The sequence below is a fragment of the Cotesia glomerata genome, linkage group LG9 (assembly GCF_020080835.1).
Source record: "Cotesia glomerata isolate CgM1 linkage group LG9, MPM_Cglom_v2.3, whole genome shotgun sequence".
Classification (NCBI taxonomy): Eukaryota; Metazoa; Arthropoda; class Insecta; order Hymenoptera; family Braconidae; genus Cotesia; species Cotesia glomerata.
Window position 1 is genome coordinate 14962272 of NC_058166.1, and position 25555 is coordinate 14987826.

A 25555-nucleotide genomic window follows, 5' to 3' on the forward strand; every position below is an offset into this window, starting at 1 on the left:
TATACTGCAATACGCATGTATCTAGATGTCAATTGAATTTCACAACCTTACATTCTTTAAACTGATAAAAAAAATGTCAATAATTATAACTGCATGCCATGTAGAGGAATTTTCGAATGTAAAATAATAGAAGATAATTTTTTATTAAAGCGTAATACTTTGCAGGAATAAATAAGTGTAGAATTTAAAATAAATGCAATAATGATACTTTCGGGTATTTTAGTTTTAAAGATTTTAATTAAACAGTTTATTATTTTATGCATTATTTTTTAAATTATTATTTTTAATAATTGGAAGCGAGAAAAGAATACTCAGAAAGTTTTATTTTAAAATCTTTTATTGGCAATTTAAATACATACAAAAAATTTTATACAGTATAGATAATTTTTGAAAAATTTTTGGTCCTTGTTAATCTTAGACATAAAAAACTATGGATTATATTTGCTATCATTTGATAAAAAATAACTTTATTAGACATATTTTGAAGAGTATTATATTCCAAATGTTCCCGTGCAAAAAAAAATACTGATTCAAAATGAATTTAAAATTGAAATTCATGTTTTGACATAAATATGAATTAGTTTTCAGATCAATCCAAATTTGAAATTAATTTGTAGATAGAAAATAAGCACGTCTGTAGAACATTCGATCATGCACAGACAAAAAATGTTCTTAAATCAAGTATATCATTTTGAAGAACTTAATATTCGTTTGAATTTCTTCTCAATCTTGAAGTATCAAACAGTTTGTAATTCTATTAAATATTTCCAGTTTGGCTTGTTTTAAGTTACAGATATGTTACTCATATAAGTTATCGTGTCGCATCTTATTATACTGTTTTTGTTTTATTACTTAATTACACTTTTTAGTTATTACTCATTAATTATACTAGATATTGTACAATTTGCCATTCGGCTAAGCCCTGGCATATAAATCCAATAAATAAATAAATATTCTTGATTTGAGTAGAAAAATTCTTGATTTAGCGAAATTTTTCTTGATTTAAGGAAATTTTACTTGATTTAAGAATTTTTTGTCTTGATTCAAGACAATCACCCTCTTCAAGATTATATACTTGGTTCAAGAATTTTTCTCTTGAATCAAGTCAACTTTTTTTTTCAAAGTGCTTCAGAATTATACACTGATAGAAGGATTTCTTAGCATTTAAGAAGATTTCTTTGTATTTAAGAAATCATTTCTTAAACATCATTTCTTAGCATTTAAAAAATATTTCTTAGTATTTAAGAAATATTTCTTTGTATTTAAGAAATATTTTTTAGTATTTATATTTCTTAATATTTAAGAAATATTTCTTTGTATTTAAGAAATATTTTTTAAATATTAAAAAATGATGTTTAAGAAATGATTTCTTAAATACAAAGAAATCTTTTTAAATAGTAAGCAATCCTTCTATCAGTGTAATAAAGACTTAAGAATAATTAGGATAAATTTTATATATGAAATATTTTTAAGTCTTTATCAAAATTTTGAAGCAGGATGGAAAGTTCTACAGGCGTGCTAATTTCTATCTACAAATCAATTTAAAATTTGAATTGATCTCAAAACTAATTCATATTTGTGGCGAAATATGAATTTAAATCTTAAATTCATTTTGAATCAGAATTATTTTTGCACGGGTTGCTTATCCGCTTGTGTAAGTAATTTGCAACCATGAGAAAGTGTCATTTTACAATAATATATATAGTAATGCAATAAAAATTATAAAAAATAAAATTATGCACATAACAAAGATAGAACCAGTGCATAAAACAGATAAATGTCAGTTACTAATTTGATACCTGATTAAATTTCCAATTAAACTATTGTAATCAGTTGCTGGCCTTTATTAATTTAACGATGAATATTAATTTTAAATAAATTTTATTATATTCTCAATGAATCATAGAAATTAATTTCATGGATAATGTGATTTTTTATCACTTTTTTCCCCTATAATTTCATATACTGAAAAAATAAATTTGATTTAAAAAAAAAAAACTTCTTGACTTAAATAATTTTGAAGTAAAATACTTATTTTTAATGAGCTTCAATTTTTCCGCTTTGACTTGGAAAAAAAATCTTTTCGGTAAAAAATTTATTTAAGTGAAATATTAAAAGTAAAAAAAAACATATTAGAACATGATTAATTTTAATTTATTATCAACACTACTTGTAAATAATTATCTAAAAAAATATTTTATAAAAAATGTCTATTATAGTCGGAGTTAAGCCTACATAAATAAATCGAAAAATAAAATTCATACAATACTTAAGTTAGACATAAAAATATTTCTAAAGACAATGGACTGTGTGTTGTTGAGTATTGTACTAATATATACTCCTTTCACTGTAAGTTTTGCCTCGAGATGCTTAGCCGGAGGACATTACATGATAAAAAAGTATATAGTTTAAGTAATTATGTATGTTATTTATAATGTAACGTGATCATGAGCCGTTTTGATTAACTTTTTTCTCATAGAATTTAAATTATAAATAAAATAATTACATAAAAGATTTAATGACAACACTAGTAGGATAAACGGTGTTACTAGTTAGAGTTACTCAAGCATTACTGAATGTAAATTTAGAAGAATCGATGCTACTGTCCTCCTATCCGGTAACGCAGAATATGAAATATGTTGAAATATTTCCTTCATTCATCCCAGAATATTCCATTGTAGCAACTAGCAACCAGCTACACTCTTATTTAATGTCGTATAGTGCGATTAAAAGCGGAACTTCATACTATGCAGAAAGCCGTGAACTGTGTAGAATGCATTTATTAAGCAATCGTTAGTTCGATTTTCAGCTAAATGTTTTTGATTAATTTTTTTTCCAAAAGCCTCTCGGTTTCTCTTTTTTTTATTCATTTCCCTATTCTTCGCTCAATAACGCAATGTTATGCATTTAATAATGTCAGAACTGTATAACAAAAAGAATTATGTAGTAGACTGCATAATTTAATGAATGACTTGTACGAGGTCGCTCTCATTTCTGTTAATTTTGTTCTCACCGTATGACAAGATGTTTTTTAGTTTCTTGAGTTGTTTGCGACACTCTGGTAAGATTGAGAGTTTACAACTGACGTGGTTATTATTTTTTTGTTAAAAACTTTTAAAATTACATAGAATTATGTTAATTTCAATTGAAGGAAAATATTTCTTTAAAAATTTAAGAATATTCTGTTTTCTCAGGGAATTAATTGGCTAATTGATAAATTAATTCTCTGATAGGAAAAAAAAAAATTCGCTGAAAGACTTTTATTCTAATGAAGCGCTTTACTATTTTTAAACATATTTTTTTCGTCCAAAAATTTATTTTATTTTTTAAATTAATATACATGGCAATTTTAAGTCAAAATATTAGCAACCAATGTTCAAAAATTTTTGGATTTTTGCTACTTTTTACGTTATTGAAAAAAGTTTTAGAGAATGTTTGAGTAAAAATTTTATTTTTTAAATGTTTTTTTGATACTCTTAATATCTATTTGATACCTTGATACTTTTGATACCTATTTATTTATCTTGTTATTTTTTTTTCAACGATTAAATTCAAAATTAAATGAATCAATTTGCGAAGGACTATTATTTACATATTCCTGGAAAGTTTCATGATTTTTTATTCAATAATTACTTGGTCAAAAAGCGTCTCAGTATCTTGTTCAAAATTTAAATATTCCCTGTCCTATATGTTCTTAGTAAAAAAACTAATTATCAGTTTACCGAAAATATCAATCTCTTGATTCAAGATGACAAGATTCAAGACAAGCAATTCTTGAAACGAAAAATTGAATTTAAGAGATTACTTTCTCTTTAATCAAAATAATTGGTAATTATTTACAAGTGGGGTCAACTCATTTTAGTTCATGTTAATTTTTTTTTTTTTTTTTTTAATCAAATTGATCAACTTTTTTTTTTATTGTTCGTTTCTTATGTACTTTAATTTAAGAAAAACAAGAAATTAATGAGGTTTTTGACAAATTTTTTTTTTACTCACAAACAAATTTAAAAACATAAAATAACAAAACATACATTTTTTAAATTATAACATTATAAACCAAAAGTGTAAAATTTTTTAGCTATAAAAATGGGAACACTGTAATTCTTATCAACTAATAAATTACACTTTTGTACACTTGAAAAATGAATAAAGGAAATTTTTAAAAGCAAAAGTACTTTAAAAAAAAAGATAAAATAGAAATTTTATCCAAAAATATGAGCCAAAATTTTTTCCAACTTTTAAAGGCAAAACTATCAAAATCTTTAATTTTTTCTTTCCCATTTTCTATTATAAATGCGCAGTAAAAACAAGCAGAATAAAAAAAAATTAAAAATTTTAATTTTTCACCCAGTTATGGCCCGAAATGGGGTTCACCACGTGTAAATAATTACCAAATAATTTTTCTATTGGTTTAAAAACTACAAAAATTAATAAAAACTTGAAATAAATTAAAATCCTTTACACTAAATTTCTTTCTACGTAAATGAACTATTTTTTCTTAGTCTAAAAATTCGAGTGGATAGTTCCAAAAGAATTCCTCAACACGGAACATAATAATAAATTTATAATTGAGGAAAAAAAATTATTAAGTAGAGATTGTAATGTAAAAGTGTTATATACACTTGAATGATGCATCTATTAAACCGCGATTTCTATTTTCCAACTACAACTAAAGTATACGAGTATGTGTTGATGATATTAAAAACGAAGTATAATACAAGTGTAGTATATGTTGGAATAAGACGCAACAAAAGTGGAACAAGTGAGACTCTGCTGACACAGTGCTGTTACGGAGTGAGGTTTTGTAGAAAGAGGAAAAATAAAACAAGAGATTGAGAGATGAAACAGAGTCACGATTTTACAAAACTGTTGTTAAATATTTTTTCACTATAGATAAACTCCACATTATACTTTATCCTTATAAGAACAGCAACTAAACGTATATTTCATTATTCCACATACCGACGATAAGGTCATCAATATATTCAATTCGAATGGGACGTGGCACGCGACGGAATTGACTCTGATTCCTTTATCGCTCTCGGAAATGGTGGCCTCAATCACGATATTTAACGATCCTTAATTTTATTACAATAGCGCTATCCAAAATTATAATTATAATTAAACAATGTCATCCTTTTATATTCGTTTAATCATCATTATGCCAAGTATAGTGTTCGACAAATAAGCAGTGGGCAAGGTGTCCTTTCAATAGGCGGTAACATAATATAAGATTTCTAATATTGCGATAAATTTTTTTTATTAAATATTTACAATAGAACATTTTTCTATACAATAATTAACTGAATACTCTGCAAGAATGCAGAATAAAAAATATTGTAAAATTTGTCTCACCTGACCGAACCTTAGGGCCTCCTGGTTCTAATATATTATAGTTTTATATATAGTTAATAAACTATAGTTTTAATGTATCAGGTATTCTACACAGTAAAAAATTTTCCGTCATTGTGTAAAGTGTAAAAATGTTTGTGTAAAATTTAACATTTTAGTGTGTAGAATTTAACATTTTAGTATGTTGATTCAACACAATAGAGTGTTGATTCAACACAAATTGTGTAAAAAGTCCAAATTGTACAAAAAATTTTTGTGTTAAATTTGACGAAAAATTTTTGCTGCCCTCCGGGCGGAAAGCGTCAATTTTCTGCCCGCTGCGCTAAATGAAAATGCCGCTTTCCGCCTCCGTCGAGGAGAAAAATAGTATTCTCACCACGGGCAGGAAATAAGAAAGCCTCAGACCACATGTTTGTCAACCTCGGCTTCGCCTCGGCCAACAATTACATGTGATCTGAGACTTTTCTTATTTTACTGGCCTAGGTATGTAATATACTATTCATATAACCTGCATTGAAAATGTAAGTTTCAATGCCTGTTGAGCCAACCGAAACTAGACAATTTCAGACCAATGCGACTGTGCCGGGCAGGTATCAATTATTTCTTCCCGGCGGACAGAAAATGACGATTTTCTGTCCGCGAGGTGAAGTTGCAGCTTTATTTTCAATCTTATCAATTGTTTGTTTATTTTATACCTTTATAATTGTCATTCTAACCGTTAACTGTATTGACATATCATAATTCTGTTATTAAGCATAAATAAGAATGATAAAAGAAAACTTGTCAATTTACGAATAATGTTTGGTAAAAAATAAACTATTACTTTCTATTTTATTATAAGTTTCATAATAAAATGGTATTTTCGCTGTTCGTCTGGAACTATCTAGTTCTGGTTGGCTCCAGACATATTGAAACAAGCATTTTTAATGCAACTTATATGAAAAATATAATGTGTGACGCGGGATGAAACACGATTTCAGACCGAGTGATGCCAGCCCTCGCTTCGCTCGGGCAGGCAACTTCACTCTGGTCTGAAATCGTTTTGTTTCATCCCTAGTCACACAATATACTATTACTGTGTAACCCGTGCAAAAAAAATTTCGCTTCATTCTGAACTTAAATCTTAATTTCATTTTGAAGTTCATATTATGACACAAATATGAATTTTTTTCTAAAATCAATCTAAATTTAGATATTTTAAAATATTTTAAAATATCAACTATTTGAAGTACTGAAATTAACTTAATTTAAATTAGGCTAAATTTATCGGTTACGTGCGTTAATATCCCCGGACAAAATATCCCCGCGACAAAATTCTTAAAAATATAAAAATTCATCAATAATAATTTGAAAATTAATCTCAACATTATTTTTTTAGTGTGTTTGTGTGTTTATTCATAATTAAACCAACAAAAACGCGGGCATATTGTGTCCGGGGATATTAACGCGTGTCACCAAATTTATCATTAACATTTAAAATCCTTTTTTTATGAGTTTAAAATAAATAAGCAATAATTTTTTTATTTAATCACGATTTTGAGTCTAATTTTTTGTTAATTTAGACTAATTAACTAATCTAACATTTCTTTCAAAATCTATTCTAAAACTTCAATTATGAAAAAAATTATTCAAATTATCATAATTTCAATACGAATTTTCATACTACACGCTACATAATTTTTAATCACATTTCTTATAAATTTAAAATGATTTAATCAAAAAGTAATCAAATAATGAAAAATAATTTTGTTACAAACAGTTACTCATTAATTACACATGATTTAAAGTTAAATTAAACTTACTTTAAGTTCAAACTATTAATTGAATTGTCAATACATATTTTGTAATGAATTATCTATGAATAAACTTTAAACTTAAATTAAAATCACACATACCTTATTTCTTATCTTATTTCTTCAAGCGATGTGCTAAATTCATATTTTCCTGTGTACATTTTAAATCTAAAAATAATCTTACAAAGCTATGTAATAAATATGTAATGGATATTAATTAGTATATAAAAAAATTAATATTATTATGAATTGAAAATGAATTTATTAGAGTGATTGTAAGTTTCTGCACTATCATTTTAATAACGATAGTGCGTTGTCACAAGTGAAGTTGATTTTGAAATCATTTTGAAATAAATTTTTCCAAATTTTTTTCGGCGTTCTCGTTTCTACATATGAACTTTTTTTAAATTTAGATTGATTTTAGAAATAAATTCATATTTGTGTCATAATATGAACTTCAAAATGAAATTAAGATTTAAGTTCAGAATGAAGCGAAATTTTTTTTGCACGGGAAAGTTATATAATTTTATTGTTGGGTTGTCAATAATAGTCAGTTGTTCATTGAGAATTCTACACTGATAGAAGGATTTATTTATAATTAATAAGCTTTATTAACTGTTAATAAATGATTTTTTAACATCATAGGATTTAATAAATATTTATTACCAGTTAATAAATCATTTATTAAATGTTAATAAATATTTGTTAATAGTTAACAAATATTTATTAACAGTTAATAAGTAATTATTAAGTACAGTTTATTAACTGTTAATAAATATTTATTAATGGTTAATGAATATTTGTTAACTGTTAACAAATATTTATTTAAAATCAAAAGCAAAAATAGCAATTTTCCTTTGACACTTTTTATAACCCGATAGCTGGAATACATGATAATAATTAAATTCACTAGATAAATTAACGTTTTTAATATTTAAAAATATAAAAAATAATTATGAGCTGTGATAGAATTCGGTATGTTACAATAAACGTTATTATAATGTAATATAATTAATGCAAATAATTTGTAAAGATGATTTTTGTTTATAAGCAATCTTCATATCATATGACATTGCAAACAAAACAAATTCACTCAACAAAATATTTTTTTTGCTCGACGGGCAGAAAGCGTCAACTTTCGGCCCGCTGCGCTAAGCGAAGTTGCCGCTTCCTGCCTTCGTCGAGCAAAAAAATAGTATACACTCCACGGGAAGTAAATAAGAAAGCCTCAGATCACATGTTTGTTGACCTCGGCTTCGCCTCGGCCAACAATTACATGTGATCTGAGACATTTCTTATTTTACTTCCCTAGGTGTGTAATATACTATTTTGCCCTCTGGGCGGAAAGTGGCAACTTTGGTCTCACTGCGCTAAACAAAGTTGCCGCTTTCCTCCTTCCTCGGACAAAAAAATATTATACAGCCCTTGGGAAGTAAAAAAGAAAACCTCAGATCACATGTTTGTTGACCTCGGCTTCGCCTCGGTCAACAATTACATGTGATCTGAGGCTTTTCTTATTTTCCTTCCCAAGGGGTGTAATATACTATGTTTGCTCAACGGGCAGGAAGCGTCAACTTTCGGCCCGCTGCGCTAAACGAAAGTGCCGCTTCCTGCCTTCTTCGAGCAAAAAAATAGTATACACTCCACGGGAAGTAAATAAGAAAGCCTCAGATCACATGTTTGTCAACCTCGGCTTCGCCTCGGCCGACAATTACATGTAATCTGAGACATTTCTTACTTTACTTTCCTAGGTGTGTAATATACTATATTAACTGTTAATAAATATTTGTTAACTATTAATAAGTACTTATTAACTATTAATAAATGTACTTTCCTCCCAAATAAATATTTATTGAATGTTAAAAAATATTTATTAAAATTTAATAAATTAAATAATTGTCTTCAAATAAATTAAATTATTAATAGTTAATAAATCCTTCTATCAGTGTATGAATGGTATTTAATCTTACAATTGTAATGCTGAAGAATAGCGAACTACTCTAAAGTGGTCCCATTATATTTAATTGAATTTTTTTTACTTGGCAAGTCGGTCTTAAATTATAGAGTAATTTAATTAAAATTTAGAATGTAAGTAATTTTTTACTTATAAAGTTTGTCTAAATACGGTAAAAAATTTTGCGTCATTGCGTCAAACAAATTGTATGTTAAATATTTAAAACTTTTTTGGGTAAATATTTACAAGAGTACAGAAAAAAGAAAACTCTAAAAATTACAGTATATAATGCAACGTAGCGCTCCGTGATGATAACTGAAAAAATTACAGTTTCAGATTGTAATTATTACAAATTTTATAATAATTACATTGTAGAATGTAATATTTACATTGTAAGCTCTGAAAATTAACATTCAAAGTTTGAATTTATAAATTTTTTAGAAAATTGTTATTTTAAACCTTTTTTTTTTTAATTTTTCGTTTTTTTATCTATTTAAAAAAAAAAAATATATTAAAAACATCAAAAAAAGATAAAATTGAAATTTTATCTAAAAACATGCGAGCCAAAATTTTTCCCAACTTTTAAAGATGATTTTTTAATTGAAATATTAATTTTTTGATATTTTTGATATCACCACCATAAATTCGCCTTAAAAACAAAGAACTTAAAAAATAAATGATGATGATCCGTCAATTCATCTATTTTTTATGGTCAAAAATAGGTTTTACCCCACTTGTAAATAATTACCTCTTTTTGAATTGATTTAAAAGAATTAACACTAAAAACTTTTAAATATTTAACACAAAAATTTTTTGGCGTAATGACGCAAAATTTTTATTGTGCACTGATAGAAGGATTTATTTGTATTAAAAAATATTTGTTAATAGCTAACAAATCATTTATTAGAGACCATTTTTGAGTATCAAACAAATATTTCTTAGTATTTAAAATGATTTGTTTGTATTTAATAAATCAGATATTCATTTATTAAATATTAATAAATCTTTTAAATACTAAGAAATATTTGTTAAGGACTAAAAGTGGTCTCTAATAAAGGATTTGTTAAATATTAACAAATATTTTTAACTATAAACAAATCCTTCTATCAGTGTGTAGATATAGTAGAAAAAATTCTGAAGAAAATAGTTTTGAAGAATTTTTTGTCTTAATTTTTTGTCTTAATTTTTTTATCTTGGCTCAAGAGACCGATCCTTGAAATAAAATTCCTAATAAAAACATAAAAAAAAAAAAATTCTTGAAAATTAACAATAATTTACTTTTTTTCTAAGAACTTTTATATTCTTCTTTCAATAACAAATTTCTTCGTGCAAAATAGCAAAAAAAAATCTTTTAAAGAAGAATTAGTAAAAAATTAACTTTATAAAAAAAATTTTTCACTCTTCAAATCTGAAATTAGTTGAAAATTATCATCACAAATAGGGATTACATGTACACTATAGAGAGCACAAATAATACATACAAGAGAGAGAGCTGAGAGGTGAGGATAACGGTAATGCTGCGTGTTCTGCTCACCTGTTGCGAAGATCGATTGCACGAGAACTAAATATGCCTGATAAGTCATTGGTACAATTTTCTTGAGAATATCATCATCACCATCCCACTCTTTCAATAATAAAAAGATCATAACTTCTAGCCATAAACACTTTCTCGTGATATAATCTAAAAGCTATTTAATTTCATCTAACCGATAACCAAAATAATAAAACCACTATTTATTTGATACTTGTCAGTCTAATCATCCATTTAGCTTACATGTTTATTAGCGATAACTTACAGCTTTTACATTTTATACCGATAATATAAATAAAATTAATGAAGTTTAAGTGTTATAAGAAAAAACGTTAATGGTAATTATACTTGAGCAATGACACGCGAGAATTCACTTTTCAAAAGATGTCATGTCAAAGAAAGATTTAAAAATTACGATATGTTTAATGAATTAGAGAAAATCGGATTAACTTGCATTGAGAGAAATCAAATGTGTAATTTTATGCGAAAAGAAATTTATTTGCATGCATCACTTTCGAAGATCAAGTGAAGTGTAAGTAGCGAATTAGAAAACAATTTTAAATCACTTCTAACTTTCAATCATTATTTGATTGCACGGAAAAAAAATTGTAGAAAAAAATTACCATGGTCACTTTGATAATTTCATATTTTAAAATTTCCGATGTTACATCGTAAAAATACACGAAAAAAAAAAAAATCGAAAAATTACATTATACATGGTAATGAATGTCGCTTCATATAAAAAACTAAAAAAATTGCAGTTTGAAATAACATTTTTCTAAATTTAAACTTTGAATGTTAATTTTCAGAGCTTTTAATGTAATATTTACATTTTACACTGTAATTCTTACAAAATCTGTAATTATTACAATCTGAAACTGTAATTTTTTCAGTTTTTTATACAGAGCGTCACGTTACATTATATAGTGTAATTTTTCTATTTTTCTTTTTTTTGTGTACCAATTAAAATACACTGATGGAAGGATTTGTTAATATTTAATAAGCTTTATTAACTGTTAATAAATGATTTTTTAACATGATAGGATTTAGTAATATTTATTAACAGTTAATAAATTATTTATTAAATACGATTTATTAAATGTTAATAAATATTTATTAATGGTTAATGAATATTTGTTAACTGTTAACAAATATTTATTTAAAATCAAAAACAAAATTAGCAATTTTCTTTTGACACTTTTTATAATCCTATAGCTGGAATATATGATAATAATTAAATTCACTAAATAAATTAACGTTTTTAATATTTAAAAATATAAAAGATAATTATGAGCTGTGATAGAATTCGGTATGTTACAATAAACGTTATTATAATGTAATATAATTAATGCAAATAATTTATAAAGATGATTTTTGTTTATAAGCAATCTTCATATCATGTGACATTGCAAGCGAAACAAATTCACTCAACAAAATATTTATTAACTGTTAATAAATATTTGTTAACTATTAATAAATACTTATTTACTATTAATAAATGTACTTTCCTCCTAAACAAATATTTATTGAATGTTGAAAAATATTTATTAAAGTTTAATAAATTAAATAATTGCCTTCAAATAAATTAAATTATTAATAGTTAATAAATTCTTCTATCAGTGTAGTAAATATTTAAATTTTTACGAATTAACATCGTAAATTTTAAAATGTAAAATTATCGAAGGGACTGTATTGAAAATCTGGTCCTGGATTATGATGTTAATATTGTAATTTTTCCTAAAATTTTCTTTCCGTGTACTGGGAATTCAAAATTCGAGCTTGAAAAACTTCTGCTTAATAATTTTCGATATTTTTAATCACAATATACATCATTTTTGGTACGAACAATTTATATAAATAATATCACTAAGATCTATCACAAATAATTTGATGAAAGTTCTCATAGAAGCAACTTGGAGAGACAAAAAATGCAATCCTGCAAAACTTACAATTTTATTGTAATATATTTTATCATTCATAAATGTAAAAAAAGAAGATAATTTTTTTTTACAAAAAATCTATTATTTAGAATTTTTTCATTCATTTTATATTTATATTATTTACACAAAATTAATTTGTCAATTTGCAAAAAAAATAAATAAATAAAATTCGAATCTTACAACAATAAATAAAAAACATATGAAATTATGAAATGGCACAAATTCTGGTTAAAATCTTGAACCTGATAATTTCAAATTTAACTACAAAAATTCATTTTATCGCATAAATATTCCGAGATAAATTCTTTTCTATTTTCTTACTTACGAAAATAATTTATGTCAAGTTTTTTTGGGTCATCTATTATTTAGATGAAATCAAAATTGAAGGAAGGATTTGTTTAAACTTTCTACAGAGTAAGAAAATAATATAATAGAGAAAATAATAAGCATCAATATAAAATACCGATGGCAATAATTTAATATTGATAATTCAATGAAAGATTGACTGGTTGGTTGTACACCTGACCTGTACGGTTCAGGTTGCTCTTCTCAAGAGGGTTACTTGAAAAAATAAGAGAGAAAGAAATTGTGACAAGACGAGTCAGCTGTGTGTCACGGGGCCAAAGTAACGGTTTTAGTCTCCAGCCTCTTTTAGCCAGGTCATTTCGTTCATCATTCAGTCTTTATCGTCATTTACGAGTATTATTTATTAATAAATCGTCTCATGTTCATTACTCCTTTCTTTCGTAACTCGTTACTGTAATCAATCATAGTCCGAAAGCTTGGATTATTATGTTTTTAATTATCCTGATACCGATCATGTGAGAGTTGATTTTTTTTTCTTCTTTATTATCAATTTACACTTGTGCGTTGTGAACCGATGACGTTTATTTGATGTGATCATTTTTTAAATACTCAACTTATTATCAATGGATTATTTTTTTTTATTCATGGATTTTAGAAAATTGTACGTATTTTTCTAGAAGTTTTACTTTATTTTCATTTGTTTCCACCTTTTTATTTTATAAAATTATGTAATTGCTAAAGAAGTATAGTTATTTAATAAATCGTATACCAAAATTTAAAACAATGAGCATTTTTGCAAAAAACAAATTTTCAAATGTCACTTAATGATTTTCTTCACATAATTTTAATTAAAAATATATTTGATTTTCTTTTCTCACTAAATTAAGAAATAAAAACTTTTATAAAAGTATTTCTTCCCAAAAAAATCAAAAATTTTATTTTTCTTAGCAAGCTATACATTTACACAGTAAAAAATTTTACGTTTAAAAATTTTGTTCAATATTTAACACTTTTTTTGGGTTAATTTAAAAGAATTAACAAAAAAAGTTGTTAAATTTACTCACAAAAGTGTTAAATATTTAACACAAAATTTTTTGACGCAAAATTCTTTACTGTGTAAAAACTTTTCTTTTGTTAAAAAGGAAATTATACTCTAAAAATTGACAAAATTAAAAAAAATCCTTCATTTAAACTATTAGAAGTTTATAAGTATAATTTTATTTTTGAAATATTTGTACGTTGTTTATGATATTAAAGTTAGCAGTTACTTTACAATTTTTTAATTTTATTTAACAAATAAATTTTTTCCGAAAAATTATTTTTAAAAAATATTGCATTTTTAATTTATTAAAATTTCTACATGTCAATTTTTTTACTCATTTTTTTTTGACGTAATTTATTTAATAAAATTTCTACATGTCAATTTTTTTACTCATTTTTTTTGACGTAATTTATTTAATAAAAAATTTTTTTAAATTATTAAATATCAAATATTAAATATTAAATTATCAATTAATAAATAGAATCTTAAAACGCATTTTATGCATAAATAAATGAAAATTTAAAAAAAAAGCGCTTCGCTCTTCGATAGATAATTAAATTATCTATCGAAGAGCAAAGCGTTTTTTTTTCGAAATTTTATCTTATACATGAGCAAAACACGTTTGAAAATTAACTATCAACCGCTCTTAAGTCAGAATTATAATAAATAAAGATGAAATCAACAAACCATGTAAAATTTGTGGAAGTTGTAGATTTAAGAATTTGAAACTAAATTCTCATTAAATATTCTGATGGAATCCCAAAGATAAAACTTATGTATTCTAGTCAGTATTATCATCTTACTAATAAAATTTAATCAGATAATTTAATCAAGGAGTAAAAACAAGTGTAGTTCATTTAGGTGTTGCTTTGAATTCCGTCATCAATTTCAATATATTTTGTCATATCACTTCTCTCATATTAGAAAGGCAAATAATCATTGTATACTTGGTATTTTAAAACAAAAAGGATATCAGCCCATCTATCAATTAAAAATTATTACTATTAAACATAAATTTTCTGAAATTATATTTAAAATAACTATTGATGACAATTCTGTTAAACCGCTAGTCGAAATTTAAAATAAATTAATCAGTAAAATGAAAATAAGAAATGAGTCGTTGATACGTTTAAAAATAAAAGATAATTTTGTTGTTAATGCTCTTTTATATTATTACAATGATTGTAAAATATTGTACTCTGAAAGGATAGTTAATAATCGTAATAGGCAGTAAATTTTACCTAAAGCTAAGAAGACTATTAACACCAAAAATGCTTACTACGTAGCAATTAAATATTATGATAAACTACCGAATGTGTTAAAAACACTGAATGTATCTAAGAAGGTTCTAAAAAGTAAAATTTACAAATTTATTAGAAATCTGAATTGATAGAAACTTATGGTTTTATCTATGCTTTAGAGATGACTGTATAGCAATTTGTGTTATGACATTTCGATGTTGTCATTATAGCAAATTGTCTAACTCCATTTTAGAGAATCTTCTATTTGTACGAAAAAAACCATTAGTTCAAAATTTATTATCACTTTAAAAAACCATTTAATATCATTAATATCTAATAAAGATATAATATTTGGGTTTAAATCATTCAAATAATTTATAATTGAATTATTGCTACATCAAAATGTTAAAAAATCACCCTCTAAAAAATAAGTTAGACAAATTGCTAATTAGACCGTCAATTTGTAGTATTGTGCGTTTCTTTTCTATTGAAATTTTCTTGATTTGTAATTATGCATAATTTTTTGTATTTTTCTTTTTTTTTTCTGGTTTTTACACGGAAAAAAGTAAACTGTAATAAATAAAAGTCGATTTATAATAAGTAATGATCAACTGCTAAAAATTATCATTTCAAACAGTAAAATCGTGATTTTACTATTCACTTTATAATATTTACCATTTAAACGTTACAATTTATTCTTTATATGGAAGAAAATACTATTTTAAACAGTAATATTCGCTATGTAAATGTCTAAAATGTTAAAGTATAATAATTAAGAATTCAGACTTTGATATTTATCATTTCGTAAGGTAAAAGCCCCAATAGATGATCACATACCAGTATATGATCACTCCATGTATTTGTATATCTATGTTCACAAATATAGGTATACAAATACATGGAGTGATCATATACTGGTACATGATCATATATTGGGGCTTTTACCTTACCTAAAAAATGATCTTATGATATGTAAAAAGTATGAAATAAAGTTAGTAAATTTCAAATACAAGCAACGTCAATATTTACAAAGTAAAATGGTAAATTTTAAACGTAACGCTAAAAATCAAACTGTAATTATTGACTTGCTTGAACTGGTAAAATGTATATTTTAAAAGTATAATTTTTACTGTTTCAAATGTTAAATTCTCCCAGAGTGAGACCCCCTTCTCTTTCATCTGAGTTTCCCTTCTCATAATATCGACTATATATTGAAATGGCAATTTTTACTGTTTGAAACTGTAATTTTTTAAGATAAAAGAGTCGTTATTTACTACAGTGACAGCTACTAATCACTTATTTTGGATATTAAATTATAAATTGTAGCTTTTATACTTTCTACATTAAGTTCTGTATTATTTATATTTTTGCCACCCCGATGTCTGCTTTACTGTTTGAAACTATAAAAATTAACCGGAATCCGAGTGAATATTACAGTTTACTTTTTTCCGTATATGCACAGGTGTAATGCACCTCTATAGAATATATATCCAGAAGTAAATAAATAAATAAACTTTTTTTCTTCTTTACAAACAATTGAATTATTATTAATTTGAAAATTTATTTCTCAGATGAACCTCTACAAAGGCAATTGTGAGGGAGAGACCGAACGACTTCGTGAGCTTGCATTGGAACAACAGGAAGTAATAGAATATCTACGTCAGCTATTGAAGGAACAAGAACGGAAGATTGACCAGTTATTATGGAGTAGAAGAAAGAAGAAAGGGTCACCATACAAGCGATGGATGGAATTAGCGCCAGTTGCTGAGGTAGATGATGAAGAGGAACAGGAAGATGGTGATAGTACTTTATCAAGTACATCTTCATCGGTATCGATGCAAGCCAGTACTATTATATGGCAAGGAAATACTGTAACGCGTGAAGCTTATGAAGAGTTGTTATTTGAAAATGATGAATTGCATATGAAGTATACTGAAGAACAACAGGAATTAGAGCGTGCTAGAAATCTTGTCCGTGAATTGGAGAAGGCATTGCTACAAGAGACACATAGTGGTCAACATAATCGGATTGCACTGAGTAACAAGTTGCGCGAAGCTGAAGAACGTGAAGCCGATTTGATTGCCGAATTGTCGGAACTTAAAGAACAAAATGAATTGTTGGAGTTTCGTGTGATAGAATTGGAAGAAATTGGGCCACGCGAAAGTCGTGATGCTGTTGATAGTGGTGTTGGATCACCCGAGCCGATTCAATTATTCAAAGTTCAAAGTACTGCTTCTAATAAACAAAAGGATCGTGCCATTGCAACTGTTATACCTTATAGCTCGTGCAACAGTCAATCTTCTTTGCTTTTGACTTCAGTGCAAAAATCCTCGTTGTCTTTACAAGAAAGCGGTATTTTTGAGGATGAAGACGATAATGAAAACATTGAAGTAACTAGTTGTGGTACACAAACAGAAACTCCAGCTGGTGAATTGTTACAAGAAGTACAAAGATTACAAGTTCTAAGGGAAAGAATTCAAGAAAAAGCTGCCAAAGTACCAATTTCTACGGATACTCTTGAAATTACTGAAGAAAAATTGAATTCTTACAAAGAAAAAGTCCGTGAACTCGAGGGACAACTTGCTGAGCATCAAGAAAATCACAAAAAGATTTTGAATGATAATTTTATCGCCAAACGGAAAGAAGAAGAATTAATTAATGAAAACAGAAGACTTACTACTAGAATTTATTGGATGGAAAATGAGCTCAGAATTTTAAGGGAATTTAAGAATATTAAGAAAGTTAATGTTGGAACGATGACAAAAATTGATTTTAAAGATTCTTCTACGATAACCGAATCAACGATTTCGAAAGAAGTTTCAAAAACGGTCAAGCAAGTTGATATGACCTGGTCAAGACTTGAAGCCAAAAAAGCTCAGCTGGAAAAAGCTCACCAGGAATTAAAGGAAAAAAATTTATGTAACCAACAATTGATGGAAAGAATCGCTAAACTTGAGAAGCATGGTAAAAATAATACATGTGATCAAGTCGATGGAACTGATAGGCTTGGGAAGAAAACGGAGTTTGAAAATTGTAAGAGTTCAGGGAGTGAAATGAAGAAATTTGATGAATTAATGGAAATCACGGATAATGAAAATAATACTAATAGAGTTTCTCAGATTGAATTCATTAATTATAATGGTTGTAATAAAATGGTAGGTGGTTTTACATTTAAGTTTTTGGTGAAAATTTATAGTAGATAGACAAAAAAAAAAATCAAAATTTTTTTTTTAAGAACTTTCTTAATTCATTTTGAAATTAAATTTTAGTATACAAAATTAAAAAAAAAAAAAAAAAAAAAAAAAAAAAAACCAGATGAAGAATATGGAATTATTCAAATTATAAAGAAATTTTTTTTTTTTGGTGACGCAACCACTGAAACTTAGACAATTACTTTACAAAAAAAATACAAAATTTTTTATTTCAATATTTTACAGAAATTGTTGCAGTATTTTATTAATAATTTACTAGCAACCTTGCAGTCACTATGTGACTGTCGTGACTTGTGAACTATAAGTAAATGGATTTTGCTTTATTAAATAATGACTTTTGTTAAATTGCCCTGTAATTTTTTAACTATTGACGGTTTTGAAGATATAAGCTCATCCCGATGTTACACTCATCAAGAGCTTTCATTTGAGTACCCACATGCATTTTTGATATATTTTTCATATATAGATATATATAAATATATCAAATATATGAAAAATTGATGTGGGTACTCAAATGAAAGGTCTCGATGAGTGTAACATCGGGATAAGCGTATATCTTTAAAAATGTCAATAATTAACGAGATACAATGTCATTTCTTAATTATTGACGTATTTAAAGATATATGCTCTTCCCGATGTTACACTTATCAAGAGCTTTCATTTGAGTACCAACATGCATTTTGATATATTTTTCATATAAACATATATATAATATATAAAAATACATGAAAAAATTGATGTGGGTACTCAAATGAAAAGTCTCGGTGAGTGTAATGTCGGGGTGAGCTTATATCTTCAAAAATATCATTAGTTGACGAGATACAATGTCATTTCTTAATTATTGACGTATTTAAAGATATAAGCTCTTCCCGATGTTACACTTATCAAGAGCTTTCATTTGAGTACCAACATGCATTTTGATATATTTTTCATATAAACATATATATAATATATATAAATACATGAAAAAATTGATGTGGGTACTCAAACGAAAGGTCTCAATGAGTGTAACCCCAGTACGAGCTTATATTTTTAAAAATGTCAATCGTGCACAAGATACAAGGTCATTTCTTAATTATTGATGTTTTTTAAGATATAAGCTCATCTTGATATTACACTCATCAAGAGCTTTCATTTGAATACCCACATGCATTTTGATATATTTTTCATATATACATAGATATAATATATATAAATATATGAAAAATTGATGTGGGTACTCAAATGAAAGGTCTTGATGAGTTTAACCCCAGTATGGGCTTATATCTTTAAAAATATCAATAGTTTACTAGATACTAGGTCATTTCTTAATTATGTATCTAGAAATAGAGCATTTTCGATTGCAGCCTAAATACTTATCATAATAAATTTTGACCATTGGTGAGAATGATATGAAACCTTCAAGAGGCACAAATTCAAGTGAAGACCCTTGCAATGAAACTAAATTTCACTAAAAAAACCGATTTTATAATATGACTTTCTTGGACACAAAATTTTTCTTATTCTCTTAATAATATAAATTGTCGTTTTTTTTTCTCTGATAAAAAATTTTCTGCGGTTCAAATGTCTTGTAACTATTTTTTTTGTCTTTATCTACTATGAAATTTAAGAAAAGCTATTTCTAAATACTAATCAAATATAAAATTTTCTTGCAGGACGTATCAGAAAGTCCATTAGTAATCTCGGAACATACACCACAGAATAATAAATATGAAATGCAGAAAGTAAATGACGAAAGAGAACAAAATGGAATGAATTACATTGTGCTATACCCCGAAGAAAATCCAGGAACTTTTGATTATGAAAGAGTTAGCAAAAATGAAGCTGACGAGAAGGTTAGAGATGGAACAAAAAAATTAAAACATAATGAGTACGATGGTTGGGCAATGAGAGTCTGGAACGCGGGTAGTCATACCAGAAACAGCGTTAAGTCACTCGTCAATTTCGATAGACTCGTTCTCTATCAAGAGTTAAGCATTTAGAAAAAAAATATTTCGCGTGAACTTAAATTTAATGATTGACAATGTACAAATAAAACTTATAATATTTTTTAAACATCTTAAATATTTTAAAATTAAAAATGTGACCAAATGATTTACATAACAGAACTAATCAGAAGATAAACACAGAGACATATTTAAATATGTAATAATGGAACACTTATTGACTGCCTAACGGAACTTTTAAAGCAGAGGTGATTTAAACAATTATAATGTGTACTATAAGTGAAAGGAAATGTGATATTAATGAAAAATATTATTTTATCTTGCGGCAATTAAATGGATTATCAGATACAATGTTTGCAATGTCTCGTTTGGCTAGTTTTCAACTGGCCTAAGGTCAGTTTGATAAATTGTCACGGTCAAAAAAAGATCGCATGTCTTCGAAAAAATTACTACTGAAATTTATTAATATGAATTTATAAAAGGTCATGATGTGTTGCAATTTAATTTTCACTGGGAATAAATTTTAATATTTATTTTTGCATAGTAGTACTTGGTTTTTTTAATTTTTTTTTTTGTATAGTAATATTGATTAGATAAATTAATTAAAAATTATAAATTAGGAAAAAAATGCAACATTCATGATTTTAATGAATAGTACAAAAAAAAATAAACTTCTCATACTTCATTTATCTGTAGAAAAAAAATTCATGCGCTTTAAGGTGATCTAAAAAAATTTTTTTTCTTTTCAATTTTTAATGAAAGAAGAAAAAATTATGAAAATGAAATTAGCCGACATCTAAAAATTTTTGATGAAAATTAAGTTAGCTGACATATAAAAATTTTTTTGAATTTTTTTTTATTGAAAAAATGATTACAAAAAAATAAAAAAAAAATTTTCACTTGTAAAAAACTTTAAAAACTGTAAGTGCAATTTTTAAAAAATATTTTTTTGTTCTAATTTAATTATTAAAAATAAAATCAAAAAATTAAAAACGCCGGCTAACTTTAGTATCATAAATTTTTATAATTTTTTTTATTAAAAAAAATATTACAAAAAAATTTTTTTTTAATTTTTTTATTTGTAAAAAACTTCGAAAATTATAATTGCAATTTTTTGAAAATATTTTTGAGTTTTAATTTAATAAATTAAGTAAAATCAAAAAATTAAAAATGTCGGCTAACTTTATTAATATGAAAAAATTTATCATATAAATAAATAAATAATAAATAAGAATAAATTGATGAAATAAATAGATAAAAAAATTAATAAGCGTTAATCTCATAAAAAAAATTTTTTAGACCACCTTAAAAATATCATACTAGTAGTTTGAATAAAAACAAATAGATATTTCTTCTTAACTAATTATTATTGGATTAATGTTTCAAATCTTAACTTTAAGAGTAATTTTGTAAAATGCCTGAGTATCTCTAAAATTTAAAAATCAATTTAATCTTAGAAATTATACTATAATTTTGTGCTTGGTACAATGGTAGATTATCAATAACATGTTAAATTAGTTTAATAGATACATATAGCTAGTATAGAAAATTTTAAAAGTATAAAAACATCTTTCTATTAGTTTGCACATATCAATTGAAGAAAAGAAAAATAGTTGTTAATTTCTAATCAAATGCTTATGTGTTTCAATAGATTATCTATTTTCGTTGGAGATGAAGAAAAGTTACAAGTATTTTTCAATGCGGTATCATGTTTTTAAAACGGTGGCTCTATTTTCTCAGCAAGCTTATCGCGTGACCAGCAATCTTGAAGAAGGTGTCAAGAAAATTTTGTTTTCGATATCATCTACAAGGTAAATAATTTTTACTGTCTACATATTTCTTCTCATGTGATCATTGATCATACATGATCCTTTATAAAACTTTGCTGCTAAAAGAATAATGCTGAAATCAGCAGACATTTCAAAATTTTTTTCATTTATTAAAAAAATATTACACCTATATATATGAGTAAAATTCTTGAACCAAGAAAATAATTTTGAAGAAGCTCATTGTCTTAAATGAAGACGAAAAATTCTTGAATCAAGTACAATTTACTTAAACCAAGTGAAATTTCTCAGTTTAAGGGGTTACATAGGTTTCCTCCGTAAAAAATGGCCTATTTTCAACAATTTTTTCTTAATAGAAAAAATGAAATATTTTATTCAATCTTTTTACTGTCCTAAAGATGTTTAACCCTTCGTTGGTCGCGCTATAAGCGAATCGCCGCCTTACAACTACTCAATCTATAGAGAATCGCTATAGTGCGAGCGAGAAACTAAAAAAGACGCGACCAACGAAGGGTTAATAAGGAATTACTGTGGAATTAAAAAAAAAATATTAAAAACTCTGCTAATGTGACCTCATTTCTGGCGAGCCCTCGGAAAAAATATGCGTCCGCATAATCAGCAGAACTCCTAGCAGGGTCATCAAAAGTGAAAAAAAAATATGTGCTTTAGTTAATCCAAGGACCTAAAATAACGAAGACTAAATTTCAAAGCAGTCCACTGTATACTGCAATTAAATATTTTAATAAACTACCGAATGAAATAAAGAATACACATACATTTACTAAAAAAACTAAAAATAATATTAAAATATGGTTGACGTCCAGTCAGAAACAACTAGCAACGGAATAAAAGATATGTCACTTGCGCTAGTCGTAATAATAGTATTTAATCGTATGAAGAATAATAATTATAACTTTTACAAAACTTGCACGTTTCTGGTGCTATTCTATGTTTTCGCTTTATATTTTTCTATTATAAATAATGTACAAATTTTTCAATACTAAGTACATTTTGTTAAATAGGCACATATGATAAATTAACCATATACACTGATAGAAGGATTTGTTTATAGTTAAAAATATTTGTTAATATTTAACAAATCATTTATTAGAGACCACTTTTTAGTCCTTAACAAATATTTCTTAGTATTTAAAAAGATTTATTAATATTTAATAAATGAATATCTGATTTATTAAATACAAACAAATCATTTTAAATACTAAGAAATATTTGTTTGATACTAAAAAATGGTCTCTAATAAATGATTTGTTAACTATTAACAAATATTTTTTTAATACAAATAAATCCTTCTATCAGTGTATACCTATTAACTCTTCCCGAACCTATGCACAGGGAACATTGTGTTTCCTCTTTAGAATTTATATGTACGATTTTTGTATATCTATCTTTTTTGGGAAGTAAATAAATAAAATCTAAATCTTAAGACTTCAAACTAGGTCTTGAACGAAGGAAAAAAAATGAAAATTGGATTTTTGGCAGAGGTTTTTACAAAAAAATTAAAAATTTGGCAAAAATTTCGCAAAACTTTTTTTTTAAATAGTTTTAATTGAAAAACAAAAAAATCCTTCGTTCAAGATCTTGTAAATTATATCTCGAAGATCTGTTTAAAATTTCATCAAGATAGGTTGAGTAGTTCTTGAGAAATCTTGACCACCGTCTTTGAAAACATAGTTTTGAGAAAAACGCGTTTAAAGTTTTGAGTGATAATGCAACAGTGCCTTGAGCGCGCAACTTTTTAAAACTGTATTTCCGAAACTATTATGCGGATCGATTTGAAACTTTAGGACAATATTATAGAGATGTTGTAAAATTTAATGACAAAAAAAATCGATTTTTTGAAACCGTGAAACCTATGTAACTCCTTAAGAATTTTTCAACTCAAACCAAGAAGATGAAATTCTTCAAAATTATTTACTTGATTCAAGTAAATTTTTTTTTGAGTAGCTTTTCAAATCTTCTACATGTATAATTTTTTTTTTTTAATAAAAAAAAAAACCTAAAAATTATCAGATATCTTCCCATTTTATTTTTACATTAAAGCGTATGTTTTCTACACGTATTTTCATAAATGACTATATGATTTTATATGAATTATAAAGCAAAGTTTTATTCAACAACATTTTATACAATTCAGTACTTACTAATAAAAAAAAAATATCTTCTTTTTCAGGACAATGCTGCTGGCGCTGCTTGGTATGTCCAAGTGACGTCCAGAAATGGTACGTCCTACCACGCAAGCGAAAAATCTTTTTAAACCGATACCGTAATTTGCATACAAAAGGATTTAATGTACTTCGGGTACTTCAATGTAGGATTATATACTACTGCTCCATCACATTATTGTATTGTTTTGCAACAGTCACCGTAAAACTTGTACGATTTTAAAAATTATATTATTCCGATTCTTTTGAGTAAATCAATGCGAACATCAATAGTAATTCACAACAATAATTATCATTAGAGTAAAAGTCGATTTATAACTCGAACCAATGTATACAATGTATCCACATGCATATTTTTTTTTATCCTGATGATTTTTCATGTGTTTTTGATTACTGTGTTTCTGTGATTACATGAAAGAAATAAAATGAATGCATAATTAATACATCATAAATCTTAAGGTTCAGGTGATCTCTAGTCGACAATTTTGTTAGATATTATTTTATGCTTGATCAAGAAGTAACAAAATAGAGTTGATAAGTCATGCTTCTGTTGATCTACGCTTTTTGTTTTCTGCCCGCGTATTTATAGTTATTATATATCTTAGTTAATAGTTATTGTTATTATCATCGGTTAGTTTCACATATTAATTTTTCATTTATAATTTATCATTATCATTGAATTATTGTAATATTTATGTTATTGTAATTATTGAATAAAAAGTCTACATTATATACAACTTTTTTTATTTGACTCTTGAAAATTCTGATCATTAAATAATTGTGACTGCCAAGAGTGACGAATTATGAATATAGAAAACTTTGGCTTGATGATTTTTTTAAAATTTAAAACCACACTAGACTTAGTTTGAGTACTTTACAGATAAATAGAAGAAATAATTGTGCTGTGATAGATTTCATATCGTTAAAAATATCGTCAGTAGACAAAATACGACGTCATTCCTTAATTATTGAGATTTTTTGAGATATAAGCTCATCCTGGTGTTACGCTCATCGAGAGCTTTCATTTGAGTACCCACATGATTTTTTTCATATATTTTATATATATGATATTTCTCATATTTGTGAAATATATAAAATATATGAAAAGTCGTGTGGGTATTCAAATGAAAGGTCTCGATGAGTGTAGCATCAGGATGAGCTTATATCGTTAGAAATATCGTCGGTAGACAAAATACCCAGTCATTCCTTAATTATTGACATTTTTGTAGATATAAGCTCATCCTAATGTTACGCTCATCGAGAGCTTT

At 25.9% G+C, this 25555-nt stretch overlaps 1 protein-coding gene across 3 annotated transcripts in view; it reads left to right on the forward strand.

Moving 5' to 3' along the window:
- LOC123271241 (janus kinase and microtubule-interacting protein 3-like) overlaps positions 1–24801 on the forward strand; it is a 53206-nt gene extending 28405 nt beyond the window's left edge. The window contains exons 4-8 of one of the 3 annotated variants that reach the window (XM_044737506.1): positions 16731–18032; positions 18105–18314; positions 20027–20565; positions 21969–22128; positions 24296–24801. In XM_044737506.1, the coding sequence (XP_044593441.1) occupies positions 16731–18032; positions 18105–18314; positions 20027–20353 (1839 nt within the window). In that variant the 3' untranslated portion in view covers positions 20354–20565; positions 21969–22128; positions 24296–24801. Of the gene's footprint in view, positions 1–16730; positions 18315–20026; positions 20566–21968; positions 22129–24295 lie in introns of all 3 variants that reach the window. The other 2 variants (XM_044737505.1, XM_044737507.1) reach the window with 2 other exon arrangements.
- The last annotated feature ends 754 nt before the right edge of the window (positions 24802–25555 follow it).